This window comes from Ambystoma mexicanum, chromosome 2p (genome assembly GCF_040938575.1).
Source record: "Ambystoma mexicanum isolate Mex_15411 chromosome 2p, UKY_AmexF1_1, whole genome shotgun sequence".
NCBI lineage: Eukaryota > Metazoa > Chordata > Amphibia > Caudata > Ambystomatidae > Ambystoma > Ambystoma mexicanum.
The window spans coordinates 1350545525-1350563500 of record NC_090923.1 but is presented as its reverse complement, the minus strand read 5'-3'; the positions used below and the strand labels follow the sequence as shown (position 1 = coordinate 1350563500).

At 47.6% G+C, this 17976-nt stretch overlaps 1 protein-coding gene across 2 annotated transcripts in view; it reads left to right on the top strand.

The window, feature by feature from the left end:
• The window catches only part of DRC3 (dynein regulatory complex subunit 3), a 742340-nt gene that overhangs the window by 78391 nt on the left and 645973 nt on the right, over positions 1-17976 (top strand). For both annotated transcript variants that reach the window (XM_069645719.1, XM_069645718.1), the window contains exon 2: positions 305-483. In XM_069645719.1, coding sequence (XP_069501820.1) covers positions 324-483 — 160 coding nt within the window. In that variant the 5' untranslated portion in view covers positions 305-323. The remainder of the gene's footprint in view (positions 1-304; positions 484-17976) is intronic.

Genomic DNA, 17976 nt, shown 5'->3' with positions numbered 1-17976 from the left:
TCGGGATAACTGTAAGAAAAGATAAGAAAAACCATCAACATTATGACCCAGTGTCTCAGTACTAATTCTGGTTCACCACATCACCTATACGTGAACCTTCATATAATGGGAGTATGTCACAAATGACTCCTATACTTTCAACCACTGTCGGGCATTGACAAAATATATGCTTGGTGTTGACTTTTTTTAATGAAAATGTCACTATTACAGTATTACAATATCTCAGAATAATGTCATTCAGCGCATTGGGGAAAATCACTTATTGTTGAGTGATATTTTGTGAGCTTGTATTTTCTAATTTTAGGAGCTGCTTCCATCTCAAAATGAGTCGTTTGTACGATACCACAGAGCCCAATGTGATCGACGATGCCATGCTGGCAATCGCAGTGGAGGAGCAAGGGCCTCAGGAGGAAGCTGGCCGATTTGCCAAAATGGAGGGGATAGACTTCAGAGATGTTACTCAATTGCATCTTGATTTCAAAAGTGAGTGTACGAAGAGTATTTACTATTAAGAAAATATTTATTTTGTAACCCTTCGATGATTTATGTCTTGCACATTTTTTTAAATCCAAATAGACTCTTAGTTTTACATGCTCGACCTAAGAGCAATGTATTCGCCCCCTGGTGACTGGTGACAAAATATTTACCAGTACTTTCTGTAAAATGGTGCATGTCACCATAAGCATACTTCATGTTTGGTGCAGTGCTGTCACCCAAAGGCCAACCATGCAAAGTTAAACTTTTATTTGCCATTTACTGTAAACAAAGTTTGTTTGCAGTAAATGTCAAGTAAACATTTCAAACATCCCCATACTCGCCAGCAAGGTCGAGTAACATGCAAATGGTAAAAAAGCAAGTGGGGTGGTAGATTTTGCGAGCCATGTGGTTGTACAGTGCTTTTGTTTGGAATATGTTGTCAGGTTGGAGCATGCTGTTATTCTTATAGCAAAGCTAACAGAGATCATCTCCCAAATCATCCTAAAACTAAGAGTGTAGAAAAACTGTCTTTAGGCAAAGGAGCCTGAAACTAGTATCCTGGAATACCCGTGGTCCCAGTTTTCTGAAAAAGAAAAGATTGAAAGAAGATCTACTAGGGCAAAATGACATTCTTTTATTCCAGGAAACCTGGCTAGTCAACCCAATTGAGATAGAGGGCTTCACAATTCAAAATCTCTGGGCCTCCCAGAAAGCCAAAGGGAGACCAGCGGGAGGGTTGTTAATTGCCCTCAAAAACTCTATCATTAAAACGATCACACCACTATGCAACAACGATTTGGGAATTCAAGCTTGCAAATTAGAATTTAAAATGGATACTCCACATTCTATCATGGTTATTATCAATATATACTGGAATCCTGCCAGTTCAAAACTCCAGCACTTCGCTTTGGATTCCCTGTTAACAATGGTGAAGACAGAGCACGAGGGAGCAAATATCCTACTAGCAGGGGACTTTAACACAGATCATATTACCACTTACTGCGGTAAGACCAGGAAAACAAAAAGGAGCTCATTGCAAAAAGGAAAATTGTGGAGGGACTTCTTGACTTCTTGGGATCTCGAGATGTTACAAGAAAAGCCTGCAGCAACTGAAAAGGCAGGAGTAACCTGGCGTCAAGGGAACTTGGAGTCCACCTTAGATTACATCTTTGTTTCCTCAGGACTATTTGGTCTCTGCTCCAGCCTAATTATAAACTGGGATGGGGCAGCGACCATGCAAGCTTGGAAATCTTGTTTCCTGATTTACAAAAATATCGGTACATCAAGAATGCCCAAGAAATCGAGGGTCTCAAGGGAAAATTGAGAGTCGCAAAATATAAGCAAGGGGGGAAAAAAGCTGAACAAACTACTAGAAGAAGTTTCGTCCTCAATTTGGAGTGATGAATCCCATCCGGAGAAATGTGGAAACTTTATTTGGTCTATACACCCACCAAGTGAAATAGGTGCCTTTGGCAAACAAGAACATCTTCATCCCTTTGACGAAGAAACGCAAAGAAAAAAGACATCTCTGACAAACTCTGCGCCATATAAAAAATAGGCACTACGATCCCATCACCCTTCTGCATGAATTAAAAAAAGCTAAACAGACTTACAGAAACTGGTCCAAAAGTCAAAAACATCAAAGACTACAAGAAGATGGTGAGCGAATGCTTTATTTATTAAACGCAAATAATTCCAGAAACTTCTGGGTGGCGCTGGGCCAACTAGAGACTGGGTTTAACAGTTCCATGTGCAACTTAGTCCCTGAACAAAAATGGGTAGAATACCTGTCAGAAAATTTCAAACCAACACGGTTCACAGATTTTATCATGGCTACGGACTCCCCCTGGCCCCTTACGTTTGATGAACATGACATCTTGGAATTAATATCCAACTCCTCTTCATCAAAAGCTGCAGGCAACAAAAGGCCTAACCTATCAGGTCTTAAAAAACAATCCAAAACTCTGGGCCAAGATTCTAAACCGTCTCTTCCAAGAAATCCTAAAGACCAGGGTTTTCCCTCCATCATGAAAGAATGCTTTAGTTATTCCATTCTTCAAGGGGGTGATCGGCTAATCCGGTAAACTATCGCCCAATCGCCCTCCTTGATATAGGTAGTAAACTTTTTATGCAGATTCTATTAAGAGAACTTTCATACTGGGTGGACTCACGGCAGATACTCTCACATCATCAAACAGGCTTTAGAAAAGGTCTTTCCACAAGTCTCAATGGGCTTATTTTGAACGTACTCAGTGAAAAGGCAAATGAGAAAGAGGGCAGCCCCTTCTATGGGGCATGGGTAGACCTATCTAAGGCATTTGATCATGTGGACAGATCCCTACTCTGGCGCAAACTACACAATTGGGGGATTCCAGCCTCCCTATTAGCAATGCTTATCGAACTTCATAAGAATACCACCAAGACTGAGGCTTGATGACCAGGGACACCTGTCAGATTTAATACAGGTCTTCAAAGGGGTGAGGCAAGGATGTCTAGGAGCCCCTCTGTTTTTCAACCTGTTTCTGTCAGGCTTAGGAGACTTCCTGTTCTCATCATCGTTGGTTAGTCCACTGATCAACGGGAGGAGAATACATTGGCTCGCCTATGCCGACGATTTAGTCCTGCTGGATAAATCGGCGATTGGTCTTCAGCGTCTCTTAAATAAACTTGGCGAATATGCCACCCCATATGGGCTTTCAATCAACCCTTTGAAATCCAAGATACTTATATTCAGAGATCCAAAGAAGAAAACAGGTTATGGAAACCGGGTTTTGGATGGTAAAGCAGTCCCCCGCGTCGAAGAACTCCCTTACCTGGGCTACAAAATTTTCGCCTCTCCCGCCAACAACAAGGTGAATACAGCAATTATGGATAAAGCCATAAAGATCATTCCTCAAATGAAAAAACTGAATGTAAAATTTTGTAAATTTTCTATTCTCCCACTTATTAAGTTCTACATGGCCAAAGCAGTTCCAGTCCTTCTCTACGGCCTGGAAGCAAAACCCTTGCTATGGCACATTAACTGGGACAAATTAGAGGGTCTTTTGTGGAAGAAATCCCTGGCTCTTCCAATGTGCACCCCTCTGGTGAGCCTACGTTTCGAACTAGGCATAGCTTCTCTTGGATGTCGAGCAGACTGGAAAATAATATTGTTATTCCGTGAAATAATGATAGCAGGTAAGACCTCCCTCTACTCCGACGTGAATGAACATCTTAAAAATTCAAGATCCCAGCTACTCCTTTGTTTGGAGAAGAAAGTCAGAGGCATCCTGCTCAGGCTCGACATGACATTAGAAACTTAAGTATCCAATCCCTTGAAAGTGAAAAAGACACTGGAATTAAGTGATTGGATCGATACTATCGACGGAGTGAGGAATCTTAATCCCCCTAACGATTTTCTAAAGGTGGACAAAAAGCTTGGTTCTCTTCCTCGCTACCTTCAAAAGTTTCCAGAAAAGGGAATAGGAAATAACTTTTTGAGACTCAGGCTAAACTTAGTCCACACCAGGGAAATTTTGGCTAGAAGAAATCTGGGGGACCAAGCAAAAAAGCTCTGTAGACAATGTGACTCTCCAAGCCAACAATCCCTAAAACACCTTCTATTGGACTGCGAAGGAACCTGGGAAATAAGACTGCTGTTGCTTAGGAGATTTGCGGCTAAGGAAGAGAGTCTCACATCAGAGCTTTTCTGGGACAGGCTGAGTGCCGGCCAGGAGACCATGCTGACGGCAACAATAGTGGAAGTCCTGAAAAAATGCTCTATCCTATCATAAAAGGAAACTACTCGCTTCCGGAAAGAGCGTTGCCGTGCTGTGATTGGTCCCCTTTGTAGCCCCTGGGTCCTTCTTGTATTCTTTTTCTTCTATTCATTCATTTTCTCTTGCATTCTTCCTCCTCCTGCTTGCCCGCTGTAGTTTTACTTTTTTAGCTTATCGAGCTTAATTGTGAAAAACTTCTTTCGATTTTTGTAAAGGTTTTTCTTTTTAAAACCAAAACAAATAAATAATTAAAAAAAGGTTTTTTTACATGTAACTCAATACATTCCATGAGTTTAGAAACAACTATTACCTAGATGATAACACTAGAAACTACAGAAAAAGCTAAAATAGGCATGCCAAGAAATGTGTGATTTCCCTATAAACCACAAACATAGTTTGCTTTCTATTGCATTCAACACCCTGAGGCATGAGTGCCCAGTTTTGATTTTCACTGGAAAATGATTATTTTTATTTCTCCAAAGAAGTGATGGGAGAAGAAATTTGGGGATCCCTGTAAAGGTAGTTTGTAGAAGGGCATAGCAAACCGTGCCAGAAACATTGGGCTCAGGCCATTTAGTTCTACTGGCACAGGCCCTACACGTAATTTGAGTTAACCTTTCATCCTGATACTTTATCCTGAAGAGATCTTGCTACTTTTGTTTATTACTTATTGCCCTAATTTATAGTTTTTCACTTGTGTCCCCAGTATTATGGCTATCCATCATGAGCATGCATTAATTACTGCATTTTATTCTTAGAGCTTTTTGTATATCAATGTTAAATTGATGTACAATAATGCAAGCAGCCTGAAATATAATTAGTTTTCCTACATCTTGTAGGAGTTTGTCTCACTCTGCCCTGACCTCAAAACTTGTAGATATGAAGTGTGAAATGTGTGGAAACCTACGCCTGGGATACCAGACTATACAAGAACAGGAACTTTGAAGCAGGAACGACTTCCCATGCACGCTGGGAGATTGTCCATGCACAACCCTGCAGTAACAGGGTCATGGGTTTGACCCTGGCAAGGGGGGGCCAATGACCACAGAGTTGGTGTGGGGGAGCTGGGGGGAGAACCCTGCCCTCCACTTCCCGGTCTGCATGGAACTGTGCATGTATATTGGTACCTCTTTCCTGGACCTGATGCCTATCAGCCTCTGTCACGGCCAATATATTTCTCATCTCCTTTAGGTCAGGTGGGAGCAAAAGGCAGGAGAGTAGAGAAGAGGCAGGAGAAAGAGAGAGGTGAGAGGCAGGAGTGTGGAAGAGGGTAGTGACAGGGGCAGTGTTAGTAGGAGTGAGATTATGAGAGAAGCAAATACGATCGTGAAGGAGCTGGAGATTAGAAACAGGAGGGAGAAAGAGAGTGAAGACCAGATGATGGAGTATGGGGCGATAGAGAGGAGACAGGTAAGAGTGAGTAAAAGGTTGAGAGACGGTCATCCGAAGGAAGTACACTAGGTTAATCAGACCACCCTGCTAGGTCATCTGGTAAAGGTCCCAGAGGGAAGTAGCTAGAGAAGGCTAATTGCTTGTAGGCCATCCTGTATTAACGCTAGCCTAGACAGGAGGCTATAGAGAGACTCTGTACTGTCTCCAGATTTGTTTAAGTAAGAGCATGGTCTAGGAAGGTGGGAGCCAATCCACCCTTCGTAGACTAGTGAAAGTGGTGATGGAGGTTGGGTTCCCCACTCTGGAAAGAAGGCTAGTTCTGTTTGTGTTTGCAACTCTTGTCTATCAATCTCACCCTAAGTAGCCAATCATAATTACATTATAAATATATATAATAGCAAGATTTAAAAATGAGTATAAACTAAATTAAATTAATGCAGAGAAATCCAAATATAAATAGCTTTATAAACAAATACATTCAGTATATTTGTTAAATAATTTGAATTTCCAAATTAAAGCTGTTATGCCTTTTTCTTAGCCTATGGGGGTGCTTTGTTCGTCCCTCCTTTTGCTTTTTTTAAGAAAAAATGTTTATTTTCGGGCAAAGCAGGATGCTAACAATACAGGATTTTTAACAAAGCATGTTTTGCATCGCAATAACAACATGTTTTATTACTCTCCCCTCCCTCCCTGTGGTTGTTGGGCTGCCCAAGTCCGCTCCCTCTACTCCCGTTCCTGCGGGGCATCCCCAACGTTTAGGATCCTTCGGGCCAGCTGGGGCTTATAGGTCAGGGCTGGGAAGTCTCGGTCAAAGTCAAGGATTGGGCCCTCAATGTTCCGAAAGCGATGAAGGAGACCTGCCCTGGCTGCCGTCACCTTTTCTGCAATTAGTACATCCCATATTTTCACCCACCAAAGGGGCACGAGAGGACCCTCCACAGATTTCCATGAGCAGGCTACCACAATTCTACCTGCCAGGAGGCATTGGGATAGCAGTTTGGCTTTGGCTCTGGATCTTGGATAGATTCCGGGGGCTGGGATGACCAAAAGAATGGATTTGGGGTTAAAGGGGAGCCTTATCTGAATAATTTCTGCGATGGTTACTAGACACGGTTTCCAGAAGTTTTCGGCTTTTGGGCCAGTCCACCACATATGGAAGAAGGACCCTATTTGGCCGCATTGTCTCCAGCAAGTCGGGTCGAGTGTGTGGTTCATATGGTGGAGTCTTAGGGGTGGGTAGTACCAGCGCAGAAGGATTTTATATGCACATTCTCTGTTCGTGATGCATGCCGATGATGACTGGGCGCGGGTCCAGATGTCTACCCAAGATTGGTCCTCTATGGGGTGGCCCAGGTCTGCCTCCCATTGCGCCATGGATAGGGTTTTGGAGGTTAGAAAATTCTTCTGGAGGCGTTTATATAGAGTTGCGATTTTGCCCTGGGTTGAGACCTCCTTGAGAGTCATTTCTATTGCTGTGGGCGGGCGGGTAGCTGCTTGGCGAGTCTGTGGGTGAGAGCACCAGTGACGTAGCTGGATGGATGTAAATCTATCCTTTTCCTGGAGCTGAAAGATTTCTTTACATCGTTCAAAAGTACAGGGTTGTGCTCTTTTGAAGAGCTGTCCCAGGGTCTCTAGTCCCCCTGTGATCCAGGTTTTGAAGTTTTCGGGGGGCGCCCCCGGCGAGAAAGCTGGGTTCAAGAACACTGGAGAGGAGGGGCCAAGTCCTATTGGAATCCCCTTTTGTTTTAAGGTTTTATCCCAGACGGAGATGGTGTGTTTGGTGGCCGCCAGCAGTCCCTGCATCAGTGGTGGGATGTGCGGAAGGAAGCGTAGTGGGAGAGATAATCGTGATTGTTCGAGGTCCACCCACCTGGGGCGATGGTAAGAGTTTGCCATGCCTGGATGCATACCAGCTGGGCTGCCATCTGGTATCTCTGTAGGTCCAGGACCCCCAGGCCGCCAAGCTTTGCGTTATCTAGCATTGTGTCTTTAGGAATTCTAGATGTTTCCCCCCCCTCCGGATGAATTGTAGCATTTTCCTCTGTAGGTTTCGGAGGACTGGTGCCGGGATCGGAACTGGAAGGGATGAGTTTGCGTATAGAAATCTCGGTAGCAGATTCATTTTGCAGGCCGTGATCCGGCCCGTTAAGGATATTTCTTGGGTCGCCCAGCATTTTAGATCGGTTTCCAGTTCCTTAAATAGTGGGGGAAAGTTTGCACGGTAAGCATCCTTCGGGTCGGCCAGTATTTGAACCCCTAGGTAATTAATAGCTTTCGTCTTCCATTGGATTGGGCACATTGGAATCAAGACCTCTTGCTCCCCAGGGGATATCCCTATTCCCAGTGCTGCTGATTTCTTAAAGTTGATGGAGAATCCTGTGACCCTTTGTAGAAATCAAGACCCGGACCAGGTTTGGGTTGCTGAAATTATACTTTATTCTTGTGATTTTAAACTAAAGAAAATATAGTCCATGAACTCCTTGAGAGTTACTCCACTCTTAGGCAACCTTCCAAGGACGTGACTTAAACCCTCCTAAGTCTCCTTGGTGTCCGGATAGGCCCACCAGTTGTTCCTTCTCTCCTCGTCCTCTTCGTATGACTAGGAAAATCAACAACCAACTCTGGATTAGTTCCCGGGCTTTTATGTGATGTGAGTGACTTGCTTCCCCCCCAATGGAAACCTCCCCTGTCAATCTGGCTTCTCATTGGCTGGTATTGCCATGTCCCGCCTCCTTTAAAGGCTGCCGTGGTTTCCCAAAGTGCCTGATTCTGCTGCCTGCCAGGAGAGTCCCGCTCCCAGGCAACTCCATCCCGTGAGTCCCTCCCCCCCTTTGGAAGTCTCTCCCTCTCGCCATGTGGGTTCGTGCACGCGGCCGCTTGAGAGCGGACCGCCCCGCCGAGCAAGCCGTCTCTCCCTCCTCTCCCTTCCTGGCGGGGAGAGACGCTCGGCGGGCCGTGTGGGCCGGCTCTCCGTGACCACTCGTGCTCCCCGCGGGCTCGCCGCCACTAACCCGGATCCCGGGCTGCAAGCCGCGGCGTCACCCCTGGTGGGTTCAGGTGAGGCTGGGAGGGAGGGGGCCGCTCCTTTCGTATCGCGGCCCGTTTCCGCGATCCTGTAGAGTCCCGGGGAGGACGGGTGGGATGGGGCTGCGCTTTCTGTCTCGCGGCCCGTTGCCGCGATCCCGCGGAGTCCCGCTACCCCTCCCAGCACCCCCTCCACTCCGTGATGGTCAGTAGGACGTCGTCCGCGTAGAGAGCTAGTTTGTGGTGCGAGGTACCAATCCACAGGCCCTTGACCAGGGTGTTCAGCCTGATCCGTTGGGCAAATGGCTCCATAATCAGCGCAAATAGGAGTGGGGACAGTGGACATCCCTGTCTGGTTCCACAAGTCAAGGCGATAGGGGTGGAGAAGGTGCCATTGATTCTGAGAACGGTTTTGGGCGATTTATAGTTAGCCAAGACCATGGTATGAAATTGCGGTCCAAACCCAAATGCTTCGAGGATGAGCCTCATGAAAGTCCAGTCTACCTTATCAAATGCTTTGGTTGCATCAAGTGCCATGAGTACTAGTCCTTGGGAGTCCCGGGAAGCAAGATCTACCAGGTCCAGGGCTCTGCAAATGTTGTCAGCCGTGGATCGGTGCTTGAGAAATCCGGTATTATGTCCAGCAAGATATGGGATAAGCGTGTCGCTAGGATCTTAGAGTAGATGTTGGTGTCATTATTGAGTAGGGCAATCGGTCTATAGGGAGGCAGGGTTTCTCGGATCGCCTCCGGGTGTCATGATTCGCCGTTCACGCCCCTTTTGGACTTCCTGGTCCATGGTGCACTGCAACATTGGAGCTGAGATCCTCCCAACATGGTCGGCAGCTCAGACACGTAGTGGACCAGCGTTTATGCAGGAAAACTGGCTTCCTAGAAAACGGGCACGCCCCTGCGGCGCTGCGCATCTCAATGCTCCCTTTCGAGTTCACGGCGAGTGTGCTCGCTGTTTCCTTCCTTCTCCTTGTGTCAACCATCCGATATTCATTCCTACCTCTCCTTTCCTGGAGTTCTAAGTGCAGCCTTTGCCTCCACCTTTGGCCGCTCATTCCTTCCTTCCTGGAAACCATCCGTTTCTCCCACGCTCGCAGCTATTTCCCTGTCTTCTGCGAACTGAGTCATTTCCTTCCTGGTTTCACGCTTCATTCCGGACATAGACTACCTGATTCCTGGAATCCTGATCTCTTGTCTCCTTGCGAGTCTGCCTACGGTCCCACGCTGGATATGGAAGATCATCGTCCTTACCTGTATAAATCCCGGACATTCCAGAACACTGAAAGATCTCCAAAGAAGAAAACGACCAAGGGCAAACAGGTGAGAACAGGGGCTGAGTGTGACAACGGGTTTAGGTAGCAGCACTGTGATTGATTCTTGCATGGAGGGGGTTTTGACTCCTGTGGTTCTGAATGAATTGAATAATTGTACCAACGGTGCGAGTAGTTGGGGCTTGAAGATCTTATAGAATCTGGTTGAGTAGCCATCAGAACCAGGGGCTTGGGATTTGAGAGACTTTAACACCTCGTCTACTTCCTCGCTGGAGATCGGAGCATCCAGAGTGTCCCGGGTTAGATCTTTCAGTCAGGGGAGTGCAGCTTTCCGTAGATATTCCTTCTGTTCCTCTAAATTCCGTATTGGGGCAGTCATCACCTGTGTTAGGTGGTCTGCTGCCAGGCGTTGTCGCCATATTGTATTCTGCCTTGCGAGTCCCGCAGACCAATGATCGTATTGTTTCTTTTTGCTTTAGCGAGTTCGGCCACCAATAGTTTGTTCGCCTTATTATTCTTAGCATAATAAAATTGCTTAGCCTTCTCCAGTTGATGTGCAGTGTGTTCGGCGTAGTGGGCCTCAATCTTTTGTGCCATGCAAATAGCTTGTTGTGTTTTTGGGGACCAACCTTTTTCCTTGTGGGTCTTCTCCGCTTTCCGGAGGTCCTCCTCAAGGATCAGGCGGGTTTGTCGTCTTTTCTTATGGAAGGCCACTCCCTGAGCGATCAGTTCCTCACGTATTCATAGCGTCCCAGTTGTTAGCGGGGGAGGTGTCTTCACTGGGGTTTTCCTTGAAGAAGTTCTTAATTGCGGTCGCTATTGAGGCCCTGAGCGGCATCTCGTTAAGTATTGGGTCGTATAGTGTCCATCTGCGTTGCACGGCGGGGGATGGCTCGTGTACTGTAATTTCTAGGGTTACCGGGGCGTGATCGGACAGGATCCTTGGGCCTATAGTGACGTTGTTGGCGAATGTGAGTATTTGCGGGGATACCAGGAGGAGGTCTATTCTGGAGAACGTCCTATGAACATAGGAATAAAAGGAGAAGTATTTTTCCGAGGGGTGAAGTATCCTCCATGAGTCCACCACCTCTAGGGTCCTGAATAGCTGTAAGAGTGCCAGTGCTGAAGCGAAGTCTCCAGAGGAGGATGGATGCGATTTATCCTTTGTGGGATCCGGAACGCCATTAAAATCACCACTGATTATTATCTGGCCCTCTAAGAAGGGGGAGAGCGTGGAGCTCAGAGACTCATAGAAGGCAGCTTGGCCTGTATTTGAGGCGTATACTCAAGCGAAGGAGTATAACTGTCCCAGCAGTAGGCACTTTACGACTATGAAACGGCCATCGGGGCAAAGTATGGTGTCCAATATCTGGGGGTTTAACCCTCTCCTGAAGAGGATCGCTGTGCCACCTTTTTTGACATTTCCTGATGCGAGGAGTTGTTTTGGAAAGCACTGGGAGCGTAGACGCCCAAAGTCTGCTGGTAAAAGGTGTGTTTCCTGAAGCATAGCCACAGCTGTATTCTCATTTAGGAGTTTTTGCAGAATTGATGTGCGGTTGACAGGAGAGTTCAGTCCTTTAACATTCAGGGAAACAAACCTCAAAGTTTGGTGCTCCGGGATAGGATGTGGCGTTGCTGGTGGGCTCGGAGGGGGGCTGAGGGAGATGTGGAAGTATCAGTCAGAATGTTGTAGGGTCTGCAGCCAGTCATTATCCTGCCTCTGAAGTTTTTGCTCAGACCTCCAACGGGAGGGCCAAGATTTAACTGAGGGGGGGGACCTTTGTGGACCTGGATCCCCCCCTGGCCAACAGGGCCATAGAACAGTTTTCAGCCAACATGGCTGAAACTAAGAATAGGCTTTGTGGATCATTCCAAGGACTCATAGGTGGATTGTGCCTTGGAAATGGGCATGGGCCATGGGGTAGGGCCCGCTGCTCCGGCGGTCAGGGGTCATCTGCATTTTCGTAGGTGGGGAAACACTTTCGGGGCACGGACTTTGGGGCACAGAGCTCCGATATTTCAATTAATCTTTTGCGTCTCTGTGTGCGATCATTTCTGTCTTCTAAACCTCGGGACCTTTGACCGTGAGTTTTGCTTAGATTTTGGGGAGGCCGTGAAGTCCGAGTCAGTAACAGTTTCTGTGGTTGGTGGCGACGGGCATTTAGGCGAGTCCGGGTGCATAATCTTCTCGGCGTCTTCGTGGTGGCTGATTCTCCTCAGGGTGCCCTTGTAGGAGAATAGTAGGGCCGTGGGAAAGAGCCATCTGTAGCAGATTTGTTGGTCCTGAAGGAAGATGGTCAGTGGACGGAGGGATCATCTTTTCTGGAGGGTGAGGAGAGCCCTGAAAGGTTATTTTGTCTCTGGTGCGGCCAATTGCTGAGATGGCTTCCTTTGTAGTGAAGAAGTGTACCCTGGTGATAACGTCCGGTGGAGCGTCTGATTCCACCCCGCGGCAAGGGTGCAACCTATGGGTGCGGTCTAGGACGATTTGTGACTTCTCTAATTGTGCAAGGAGGGATTGAAAAAAGTTGCCCACATATTCCACCAAGTTTTTGTCTGGGACTGAGGCTGGGATTCCATGAATCTGCAGATTATTACATCAGGCCCTATTTTCCAAGTCTTCCTGTTTGAATTCCAAGATTTCTCATTTGTCTTGGAGGAGTCTGATCGAGCGTTGCACTTCCGTCAGGGTGGATGTATGATCTTGGGTCCGATCTTCGACTTCTCCCAGCCTTTGCTCAGCCTCTCCGTCACCCTTTTATCAGTGCTTTCTAGTTTGGTAGTAAGTTAACCATGCAGGACCTGAATTCGGATTTGATGTCGGCCATGAACTCTCGAATGTTGTCCTTAGTTGCAAGAGATCCCTTGAGGGGGGGACGGAGGAACTGCGTAAGCAAGCCAGGGGAGCGATATTAGTGCCAACTGGGGCTTACCTCTTATTGTTCCGGGCTAGGAATCTGACTGGGAAGGCGTAAGGTCCATTGATGGAATGCTGGGTGGGTCACACCATGGAGCGAGGAAGCGAGGAGCTCACCGGGCCATCCTTGGAGTGGAGCTTGTGTTGAGATTGTTGAACAAGGGGGGCTGAGGGGGACCCCCTTACCCCCACCCCAGCACAGCCTCCAGTTCTCCCCCATCAGGTTCAGTTGCAGGGGGGGGGTCCCACGGCCCACCAGGGTTCGAGCAACCGCGAGCACTTATCTTGATATGTCCCCAGATGGATGCAGGGGGTGGGGGGAGAGGCCATCCACGCCACCTGCGGAGGGACAGGCGCAGGGCCGGCCCCCACAGATTTCCCCCAAGGAGAGAGGGGCAGGGGCAGAGGACGCCCACCTCAGCGCCCCCCAGCAGGAGTCGGGAGTGGCCTTGTGTGTGGGAAGATCACTTGCAGCCTCAGCACTGCTGGTTGCGAGTGTGTCACTCAGCCAGTGTCAGCCGAGATCTCTGCATGGACACAATAATGCCGGTCGGAGGGGGGGGGCGCCAGGGCCAGGCCTCCCTCCGCCCCGGCATCGATTCAACCTCCTTCTTTTTCTCCTTGCGCCAGCAGGCGCGCCCCCAGGCCGGCAGGCTCCCGGCTCCAGCGTCGCAGATGCAGGTGAAGCACCGCCAACGAAGGCAAAGCTGGGTGGGCGGAGCGAGGGTGCACCGCGGCACTTCCCCCAGGTAAGGGCGCAGGGCAGTCTGTTAGGCCGGGTGCCCGCAGCCGAGGATGGGGAGCCCCTGACAGCAGGTTGTTGCCGAGGGGCTCAAAGCCGGCGGCCACTCCTCATTCTCTCTCTCCCCCTCCGAATGTTCTCCAGTGCTACAGTCCTGTCCACCATCTTGAAACCCTGGAGGCGGCGGGCGGAGGCACTGCGGGGGAAACTCGCCTAAATCCTGCCCCGACCAGGCCCGAGGCGCATTAGAGTTAGCTGGCAGATGCCCCTCGGTGTTCTGCATCACCACAGGAGTTTTCTTCGTGCGGCGAAGAGCTACAGTCTCATTTAAGACTGGAAGCAGCGGGCATCCCACAGAGGCCATTAGAAGAGCGTCCGCATCATCGGTGATCCAGGCCACACCCCCTCCATTTGCTTTGACATTGGGGAAAAAATACTGTTTTGTAGAGAGAAGCTATTCTTTCTCCACAAGGAATGATTTTGAGCGTTATTAGAAAATAATGCATTTGTGAACATATTGGGCCAAAACAGTTGATGAAGACTAGAGGGATGCAAAGCCATTTTTGAAACGCTCTCCAGCATAATATCCAAGCAATAGTTGCAATTGGTATGCAAAAATACAATATCCCCAGAGAAGTCCCAGACCCTCTGATAAGTAATTGTATTCAACAGTGAATGGCAGCAATTCTCAACGAAAATGGATCTATATAATTTGTGACGAATCTGTGTATGTCGTTCCTTCTCCTTTGGGGGAGACCTTTCCCATGAGGCCAGGGTGGTGCGTCCACAGTACAATAGTCTGCCTGGGGTGGTGCAACAGTGGAGGATCACATGAAAGAGGAAGCCCCTTATGGGATTAGGGACGACCATCCCCTGAGAACACTGTATACCTCTTCTTTGTTAGACCCTCCTTCATATTTCCAGCTTAACTGTCATCCCTCTTCCCAATTAGTGCCAATATGTTTTATTGTAAAGTCAGCCAACCTAGTATACAAAAGCACCAGAGAACATAATATGCTTTCCATATAGTTCCAATGCAAGTACTGTGAAGAAGAGGACCATGAGTATGAAGATCACTCCTGTGAACCAGAGTGAATAGTGTAGTCCTTCAAGGCATTTGATTGGTCAAAGCGAATACAAAATAGCAGGGGGAAAATAGGATGGAGAGAACCATCCTCTGAGGAGTAAACCTGGGAGACGCCGACCCGATCTGATGAGCAGGGAAGAGCAACAGGATACGCCATGCACATAGGCGAACGGGTGCACGAAGGTTGTTCAGGGGGAAGGAGCTACTTCATCGCTGCCTGGGCAAGGAGGACTTGGGGACGGAAAGCGCAGCCTGAGAAAGGAGGAGTGACCAGCGAAGCCGCCGCCGAGGAGGAATGACCAGCGAAGCTGCCGCCAACTTGAGAAAACACCCGAACGCTACCGGAGCCTCGCAGCTGAGCACCGCTACTCGAAAGATGTGAACCACACAAACAGGTACGCAGGAGGGCCGAGATGTGCTAGAGGTCTGGGACGAATCAGGGAATTACTGCACAGTGCAAGAAAAGAAGGATTCAGCCCCTGGGAATAACAGAGCGAGAAAGAAAGAAGTATATGCTTGGCAGGAGAGTAAGCCAAGCAGGCCAGAAACAGTGTTGCAAGTCTGGGACCCGCACCCATATAGGATCCAGAGAATAAGAGGGCTTGGGACCCTGAGCAAAATAGACAAAGTCTAGAACAACATATATGCTTGTCAGGAGAGTAAACCAAGCTAGTGTGAAAACGCCTTGCGAGTCTGGGACCCGCACCCATATAGGATCCAGAGAATAAGAGGGCTTGGGACCCTGAGCAAAATAGACAAAGTCTAGAACAACATATATGCTTGTCAGGAGAGTAAACCAAGCTAGTGTGAAAACGCCTTGCGAGTCTGGGACCCGCACCCATATGAGAGCCAAAGAATAAGAGGGTCTGGGATCCTGAAAGCAAAAGAAATAAACAAGAAGAAAGCATATGCTTGGCAGGAGAGTACACCAAGCTGGTATAGTTCATCATTGTTAGTCTGGGACTTGCACACATATGAAGGAATTAAAGTAAAGTGAAGAGCATACAAGAAAGTACAGGGTCTGGGACCCAAGAAGGAGAAAAGAGAATTAACAGTGACTATCCGTTACAGTTTTCTGGGATATTGTTTGGCAGGAGAGTGATCTAGACATAAGCCCTCCGTGAACAAAGAAGGGATGTTCACAGGAAAGCTGGAACCTTTTGTTGTGCATCTAAAGTAAAGGAAACTACACAAGAGGGAGATGAGCTCCTAGCTTGCCAAGTAGGATAAGAAGAAATCCAGGGGAAAGGAGCTAATCCCTAAACATTGGAATATTACAGGAACATTTTTTTTTTTTTACAACCTGTGACATTGGGAACTTTCTGTTGACAAGAACTGTCTTCATCACTTTAGTTTTGAATATGGTGCCCTTGCACATTAGATTTGAATTACTAATGCTAGGGTCAGAAGTAGGGTTTTGGACACAACAGCGACTATTTATTTGACATCCTGACATTTTCATTTGTTTTCTTTGAGGCAGGCAAATCCCTCTTAGCTTTAGGGATAGAGAGGCCATTTATCCAACCCTTTTACTGGTTAATAAAAGTTTATAACCAAAACTATGTCACCTTTTTATCCAAGCTTTACACATGTCATCTTTTTTTATATGCCTATTTATACAGAGGGCAGAGGGAACCCTCTAATGCAAGTTTCACTTCACACCCCAGATCTATTTTCTATTTAAATACCTCTTTTCCTTTTTTGCAACATATTATTCATTTTGGTGTGTGCAACTTTAGGTGAAATATTTAGTTAAATTGTGATGAGAATTATTTTAGTTGATATAAAACATACCCTAGAAATCAACTTAAACAATTCACTGCTGGACGCTCGAGAGCCCGAGCAAGATGGCCGCAGGCTGAAGTGGCTCGAGAGTAGACAAACATTTCTGTAAATAAATCTCCCTTCACAATGCATAGATTGCTCAAGTGACAGACCTCAGGGCTGCACAATACTGAGAAGACTACTCGATCCAACTTGGAACGAACAATGAGCACTGGTGCTGGAGTTATGGGCTGATACAGAACATGGGTCCTCAGTGACGATCGCCCGTCCCTTCACATCAGTCACATCAGGACTAAGAACTAGAGTTAAATACAACCCACCCAGTCATATATTTGGCGATAATACTGGTCTGACACAGCGGCACTTCCCGACGCATAAGACTTGCAGCAAATGAGTGGGTGAGTGTCAGGATCTCCCCCTGTGTAGACACCGCTTGGGGGGAAATGCCCAAGTCGCAGGATGCCTGCATCAGCGCCGGATGCCACACATAGTGCGAGAAGCCATAACTGAATACCGGGGGCAGCCGCTGACACGCCTGGACCTTGGGTGGTGAAATCGGCGGCTCCGGGCGGCCAACAGGAAATACTCTGACACTGACTCACCCTGAATAATCAACTAACGTCACTCGGCAGAAGCCTCCACCTCACCAAAAGTTCCTAAGGTAAAAGGGAACGCTGTGGTCGATGGAGATACGCACAGTTGAGTCCGGGGAGGGCACCAAAAACCAACCCAGCCCATCATCCAGAATTTGGATGAGCGGTTGGAGGAAAAGACAGTGAACGCATACATGGGAGAAAGAAACGGGGGAAATCAAGGCCAATAAGGAAAATGAAAAAATAACAGCAACTGCCTATTAGAAATATAAGATACATGTCACAAATGGCACATTGAAGCAGGCACAGTGCAAGAAATACTTGCTACTGATCTAAAATGGTGGCGGACCATCTACAGCATACAAGACACACCAATGGGACCTGATAACGTCGGCCATAGAGGATGGTGCTGACATCACTCACTGTTGCCCTGCCGGATAACTGCAGTATAATCACAGTCTCTACCATGCTCTATGCTTCTCCAGATGCTCCTCAAGGGGACACTCATAGACGCGTAGAGGAAGAGCACCCCTAACAAACACCTAACTCTTCATCCCTATAAGGATAAAACTACAGACAGAATGGGTAGCTGACCACGCTCCCAGCACCTCTACCGAACGTAAAGGACGGACACACGGCGACAGAAATACTGGCTCCTACACAACCAATGAGTGGCAGAGGCCTTAACCCTACAACCGCGAAATACCTGAGGGCAGTATTCCTACCTTCCTGACGGCGACGCCCCAGTGATATGCCACACTCAGATTCAGATCTGGCCATAGATCATACAGCAAAAATAGGAGCAGTGGACACTCTGCTATATCGCTCTTCGAGACATAAATCCAGAATGGATATACAGACACAATTGCAGGCTATTCTGGCCGAGATGAAAATCATCGACTAGCGGACCCAAGAAACA